The sequence below is a fragment of the Mus pahari genome, chromosome 21, assembly GCF_900095145.1.
Source record: "Mus pahari chromosome 21, PAHARI_EIJ_v1.1, whole genome shotgun sequence".
NCBI lineage: Eukaryota > Metazoa > Chordata > Mammalia > Rodentia > Muridae > Mus > Mus pahari.
The window spans coordinates 46,942,827-46,950,071 of NC_034610.1; the positions used below are offsets into that span (position 1 = coordinate 46,942,827).

Here is a 7,245-nt window from a genome sequence, read left to right on the forward strand (position 1 = left end):
GAGGGATTTCTGTCCTGCTAGAAGACAACAAAAATTGAAATATAAAAATTCAAGAAATTGAACTTCTTTTTCGAATAATTGTTTTTAGATGCTGCTTAAGATTATACATTCTTTTTCTACTTTAATTATAGAGAAATGAAGAAATTAAAAAACTTGGAAAATCATTTTTTTGCATCTGTATTATCCCCATAACTATGTTAAACTTCACTGTTAATCCCAGGCAAATTTAATACTGATTTTTCAACTGTCTAGAAAACATATTACCTGAATAATTGAGAGTAGAATCCTTTCTTGCAAAAAATAATGGCTTATAACATAATGGCACATTCAAACGGTCACCTTTAATAGTGTTCCATGGCCTGTGATATTTGGGAGCCACCCAATCCACTCCAACCACTGTAAACTCCTCCTGAGGAATCCCTACGGTCTGAGGTGTGAATCTTCAAAACACACTCACTGTTGTTAATTATAATTAGTAAGTTCTATAATTTATGTTTCTCTGTACATTGCTAATTTGTTCAATTGGTGCTGGTAATCACAACCAAGAATTTCTTTGACTGCTCTGAAAAGTTCAGTGTTTGGCAATTATATTAACCATTTACTATTCTTAGGCTGATACAAAGATGTTTCTTACCTGATGGATGAAGCAATGATCAGTTCATAGTTTAAAAAGAAACAAACAAACAAACAAAAAAACAAAACAAAAAACTATTTTCTGTTAATCCTACCAATCCATGAGCATGGGAGATCTTTCCATCTTCTGAGGTCTTTGATTTCTTTCTTCAGAGACTTGAAGTTCTTGTCATATAGGTCTTTCATTTGTTTGGTTAGAGTTACACTAAGATATTTTACATTATTTGTGACTATTGTGAAGGGTGTCTTTTCCCTATTTTCTTCGTCATCCAATTTATCATTTGTATAAAGGAAGACTACTGATTTGTTTAGTTAATTTTATATCCAGCCACTTTGCTGATGCTGTTTATCAGCTGTAAAAGTTCTCTGGTTGAATCTTGGAGGTTGCTTATGTGTACGATCACATCATCAGCAAATAGTGATACCTTGGCTTCTTCCTTTCCAATTTGTATCCCCCTGACCTCCTTTTGTTGTCTTATTGCTCTAGCTGGAACTTCAAGTGCCCTATTGAATAGACAGGGAGAGAGTGCGCAGCCTCGTTTTTCCCCTGATTTTAGTGAGAATGCTTCAAATTTCTCTCTACTTAATTTGATATTGGCTGTCGGTTTTCTGTATATTGGTTTTATTATGTTTAGGTATGGGCCTTGAATTGCTAATCTCTCCAAGACTTTTAACATGAAGGGATGCTGGATTTTGTCAAAGACTTTTTCAGCATCTACTGAGATGGCCATGTGATTTTTTTCCTTTGAGTTTGTTTATATAGTGGATTACATTGATGGGTTTTTATATATTGAACTATCCCTGCATCCCTGGTATGAAGCCTACTTGATCATGGAGAATGATAGTTTTGATGTGTTCTAGGATTTCATTTGTGAGGACTTTATTGAGCATTTTTGCAGTAATATGGTCATCCTACAAAAAGCAATCTACAGACTCAATGCAATCCCCCATCAGATGTCAACCACAGTTCTTTACAACAGTGAAAGAGCTACTCTAACCTTCATAAGAAAAAAAAAATCTAAGATAGCAAAAACAATTCTCAACAATAAAAGAATTGGGGAAATCACCACCCCTACATCAAACTATACTACAGAGCCAGTTGAGACAGTGACCACCCGCCCATCTTCAAAAGTTTTAACCACGAATTATTCCTGTCTAAAGGGACAGGGACAAAAATGGAGCAGAGACTGAAAGAAAGGCCACCCAGTGACGGACCCAACTTGGGATCCCTCTCATGGGCACACACTATATCCTGACACTATTACTGAGGCCTTATTGTGTGTGCAGACAAGAGCCTGGCATGGCTGTCCTCATAGAGGTCCTACCAGCAACTGACTGAGACAAAGCAGATACTTACAGCCAACATTTGCATTGAGGTCTGGGATTGCAACCTCACAGAACAGCAGAGTCAACTAACCTGGACCTCCCTTCCCCCCCAAGACATTGCAGAGACTAAATGAAAAACCAAGGAGCATGCATGGGCTGGTCCATGGGCCTGAGCACACTAGTAGATGAGGACAGCCTTGTACTGCATCAGTGAGGGAGGATGCTCTTAATCCTGTGGAAGCTTGATGCTCCAGGCAAGTTGGATGCTAATGAAGGTGAGGTGGGAGGGCAGGTGGAGAAGAACCCTATGAGAGGCAAGGGGAATGGGCTAAAGAACTCAGGGAGGAGAGACAGGGAAGGGGCACAACTGTTAGAATGTAAATAGATAAAAATAATTATAAACAACAACAGCAACAAAAACTACTGGAAAAAACAGCTGCTTTTCTTTCTAGAGGAGTGGATTGAAACGTTTTAGAGAGAAATTCAATCTACTATTTAGGGCAAAGATACTAAAAATGTTCTGTAATTAGTTTACAGGAACACATTAATTGTGAGGGAAGAAATCAATAGATAATTCCACTGCTCAGTCACGAAAGTCTTATAGGACATGCTCTCTCAGACCCTCTATACCACATTCGCCTCGATTGAGACACACACTGTCTGATCAATGGCATTTCCAAAGCCCATGGCAAGTCGCAAAACTCAAATAGAAGCAACAAAATAAAGACACAAACCGGAAACCTCATCCAGGCAACTTTCAGATCATGTGGATCCATGACATTGAGGATACACGGGAGCCCAGGGGTACCTCAGGAGCCTAGAGCTCATGAACTCCCTCCCCTCACTGCCCCAGTGACCTCTACTTCACACTTCAGATGACTTGATTAAAAGCTGCAGGCGGGGTTTGTCATGAGCCGCTTCATGGTGTCTGTCGGTGTGCACCAAAGTGATGGTTATGGTTTAAACTTGCTCAGCATGGTCTCAGATGAACACAGAGAGGGTGGCTCTTCTCACTAGCTGGAGTGTTGGTTTTGCTCCATTCATGTCAACAATAGGACTTTCCCCCACCTAGTAAAATCTTCCCTTCCTGGAACTTCACTCGGTATTCTATTTACGGTATGAACTAACTCCCTGAACGTTTTCATGCTCTCTTTCAGTCACTGTGCTCTCAGAAGGGAACCCTCTGGAAATTTTACATGAATGAGTTTAGTTCATTCGGCAGTTACTGTTTAGAAGCTGTTATCACTGAGGGGAAAGGACACAGCACAAACCTGTCCATAGTTAACTGGAGTGCATGGCCTCCAAGAGAGAAGACAAGGCTGGAGGAGGGCATCAGTCTGGTCAGGGCTCTCAAGTGGGTTTTGCTGTCTTTGGAAATTTACTCCATTATGAGTTTTCAGGGACTCTAGACATTTATGGCTTTTTTCTTAACATGGTGTACAATGCTAAGCTTAGGAATGTCTCATGAAATGATACACTATTACCCTCTGGCATTAGTACCACGTGCATATATGTGTATGTCTGGACAAAGTAGAACATCTACATAATTTCCTATGCGATTCTTGGGTTGAAAGTCTCTTCCTTGTACTTTTGGAAATATTGGAGTAGGGTTTCTTTTTCTGTTCTGATCTGTTCACAATGAATGTAGAGTGTTGGGCTGGAGAGATGGCTCAGTGGGTAAGAGCACTGACTGCTCTTCCAAAGGTACTGAGTTCAAATCCCAGCAACCACATGGTGGCTCACAACCATCCTCCGTAATGAGATCTGACACCCTCTTCTGGTGCATCAGAAGTCAGCTACAGTGTACTTATGTATAATAATAAATAAAGCTTTGGGCTGGAGCAAGCAGAGACTGAGTGAGCAGAGTTGACCAGAGAGAGCAAAGGTCCTAAAAATTCAATCCCCAACAACCACATGAAGGCTCACAACCATCTGTACAGCTACAGTGTACTCACATGTATAAAATAAATAAATAAATCTAAAAATAAAAATAAAAAAAGAAAGAGTGTTGACTTTAAAAACATATATGGCTGTAGTTACCTGGCTTCAGAATTTAGTATATAAAATCTCTCCAAAATGTGTTTCTTAATGACATTTAAAGTATAATTAACAATAAGAAAAACAAAATACTAATTCTGAAGACCCACAGAACACTAGTGTGCTATAAGCTGTTCATACAAGCATCATGTTATTTGTAACTGCCCTGTCTTTATCCTTTACATTTGGATTCACGATCTTCCTGTAAAGATCTGGAGTTGCAACTGTATTCAGGACTTGTTTGTGGACTGGTTTATTGGACATGTATTAAAATCTCTTGAATGTAACATCTTAGTGGGTTTTTTCTTGCACACATCAAGTACAGTGGTTCATCAGTTCTTTACCCTCAGAGTTCTCAGATCCATTTTGCTTTGCTGACAGTTCTTCATGGACAACACTCCATTTGACCTCCATTTTCCAGAGGAGAGCTCACCCTTGCAAACAGCAAGTGACTTAACCCAAGTGAAGCCTGTACATGATGTCAAGGATTTGGGACATTTCACACACAGGCCTTCTGGCCTCGGGAGCTCCCTCTGAAACTTGTGCACAGCTTCTTCAGACCAAAAACAAAAATAAACACAAAAACTGTCATCCAATGAAACCTTCCATATGCAGTCCTTATAGTCACTCTCAAAGATATTGGCCTTTATGTTCTCAGTTAATATAAGGAGAGACAATCTAATGTTAGGTTCTCTTCAGGTATTAATCATTGGACATTTTGCAAAACCAAATGAAGATGAAGTGTGACATAAGACTGAAGACTGAAAGAATATGGACCATCATTAGATGGGTGAGAATTTAAAACTTGGCAACTTGTTTGTTTTAAAACTGTCTTTAGAGGTTTAAAAATGACAAGGCAATATTCAAAATATTCAAGTAGCATAGACAAGATTTTACCTGAAAAAAAAAAAAAGCTCGTAGCAATTTACTATATTCTGTAAACCTCCAGTACAGTGATTTATAGACGAAAGGAATGTTTCTACCTAAAAGTGAAAACACTTTGCTCTGTGGCATAAGTATTCTAACTTTATTTTTAACAGTACAGCAAATGACAGCGAGAGGTGTCTCAGCAGGAGGAGGGCCTGCTGCTCTTCCTGAGGACCTGAACTCAGTTTCTAATGCATACATGAAGCAGTTCACAATCTCCTGTGACCCTTGCTCCAGGAGATCCAATGACCTCTTAGGACTCCACAGGAACCAGCATATATGGCTGCACCCACCCAGACAGACAGACAGATAGGCAGACAGACAGACAGAAAGAAACAAAGAAGGAGAGAGAGAGAGAGAGAGAGAGAGAGAGAGAGAGAGAGAGAGAGAGAGAAGAAGGCAGAAGAATTAAGAAATGGATGAGGAAGGAAAAGCACAGCACCCTAGAATAGGCACGGCCCAGTGTTTAATGTCTGAGACAAGCATTGTCAAATTCTCATATGCTTTAATGAAGATTTTTATTAAAAAAGTAGATACTATCCATTTTTAAACAAAACTATGACGTGAGATATACATTTATAACATGTTAGCATCATGGTACATAAATGTCAAAATAAAGTTTATTTTCAACCTGAATCAATTATAACAATGAATGAAAATGTTATTAATGGAAATAAATTTTCAGGATAACTGGAGGCAGTGAGTGTTGCCTTTAATGCCTATTTTGAAATAAATTAATGTTGAAATTAGTATTCTACTATTGTTCTGTCCCTGTTTTTATACAAATGTGTGAGAAATGTGATTGCTTAGGGCTGACCTTCCAATGTGTGAATGTAAGATTGAGTCAAAGGTGGAAAAGAGAAAGAAAAACAAACTTGATGTCTGGATGGGGGAGAGTAAAGACGCCATGACACCCAGCCAGGGGAGCATTTAGTGTGGCTTCTGTTACACATGGAAACCTCTACTGCAGCAAGGCTTGATCTCATGGGTAGTTCTTGGAGGTCTAGGTGTGAATGAAGGTTGTAATCATTCATTCATTCATTCATTCATTTACCCTTAGCCATGCTAGGAATGAGGACTGTGCCCTCACACTTACTAGGCAAACTCTATCACTATTCTCTACCTCAATCCACTATGACTGTGTCTATATTTTGTTACTGATAAGCTATTGATAGCTTTACCACTAAATTATTGGAAAAGTTGCCATACTGAAGGGAATATGTCAGATGGGAATTTTCTGATTGCTGATATGTTATGTGATATGTCTGAGCCCATCTTTTAAATACTATGTAAAAAAATATACAGAGCTCTTTATAATTTAGTTTTCATTTAAAGTAACAACTTGAGAAAACACAGGTGGACAAAAGCTATTGGGAATGAAGAAATACTTTAACACAGATTTATACTTAGTCAATAAAATTAAGCTTGTAACTTATTAATGATCTTTCTATAGGAGAAGCATTGTATTTCAACACCTCTGCCAAGGTGTTAAGTGGATCCATTAGTTTTTTATAGTACAGAACCTTTTATTGGACAAAGCAAACAAAACAAGAGCTGCAGATCACTAGGGTGCAGGGCCAAGTTCAGCTCCATGTCTGAGATCATAGGGACCAGAGAGCAGAGCTCACGTCCCTCTTCCGTGGATATGGCTTAAAAAAAATTCAATGCACTGAAACAATGCAAGTGCATGCTCAAAGATATTGGTGACATAAAAGCCATGTTTGTCATGTAGTAAAATAATAATGTCAGTGACAGTTCAATGTTTTAACTTTGATATGATATTCCTCCTGGCTAATTTTTTTAATGCTGTATTTTCCTAGCTTCAAAAAGGTCATTTCTCAGATTTAGTTCTGCAACCATTTCATAATTTTATGCACTTGAGGAATTTTCTGAATTTGGTATTAATGCTCATTCTGAAAATAAATTTGTAGTTGATGAATGTCCATTTAGAATCTCGCCACTTAAAATAAGCTTTATGGCTTTCCTAAACCAAGGAAAAAAGAAAGCATAAATCAAAGGGTTCATGGATGAGTTATAATAGGCACTCCAGCAACAGATTTCATAGACATAGGCAGGAGTGATGAAGCCCATGAAAGCATCAACCAATGCGTCAACTGTGTATGGGAGCCACGAGACCATAAACGCCACCACAGTGACCCCCAAGGTTTTTGCAGCCTTCCTCTCTCTCTTGGCCACTCTGGCTTTGTGACTCTCTGAGGATGAGTCACCTCTGTTGCCACTTACAGAAGTTTCGATTTTTACAGCTTGCTGTTTGGCTACCAAAAATATTTTGCTGTAAAGAATGATCATAACAAGGGTAGG

The 7,245-nt window shown here is 38.7% G+C and overlaps 1 protein-coding gene across 1 annotated transcript in view; it reads right to left on the reverse strand.

Annotated features, from left to right (window-relative positions):
* Positions 1 to 6,831: 6,831 nt before the first annotated feature.
* LOC110337983 (trace amine-associated receptor 8c-like) overlaps positions 6,832 to 7,245 on the reverse strand; it is a 1,278-nt gene continuing 864 nt past the window's right edge. Inside the window, exon 2 of the mRNA XM_021221121.1 lies at positions 6,832 to 7,243. Within this exon, the coding sequence (XP_021076780.1) occupies positions 6,832 to 7,243 (412 nt within the window). The remainder of the gene's footprint in view (positions 7,244 to 7,245) is intronic.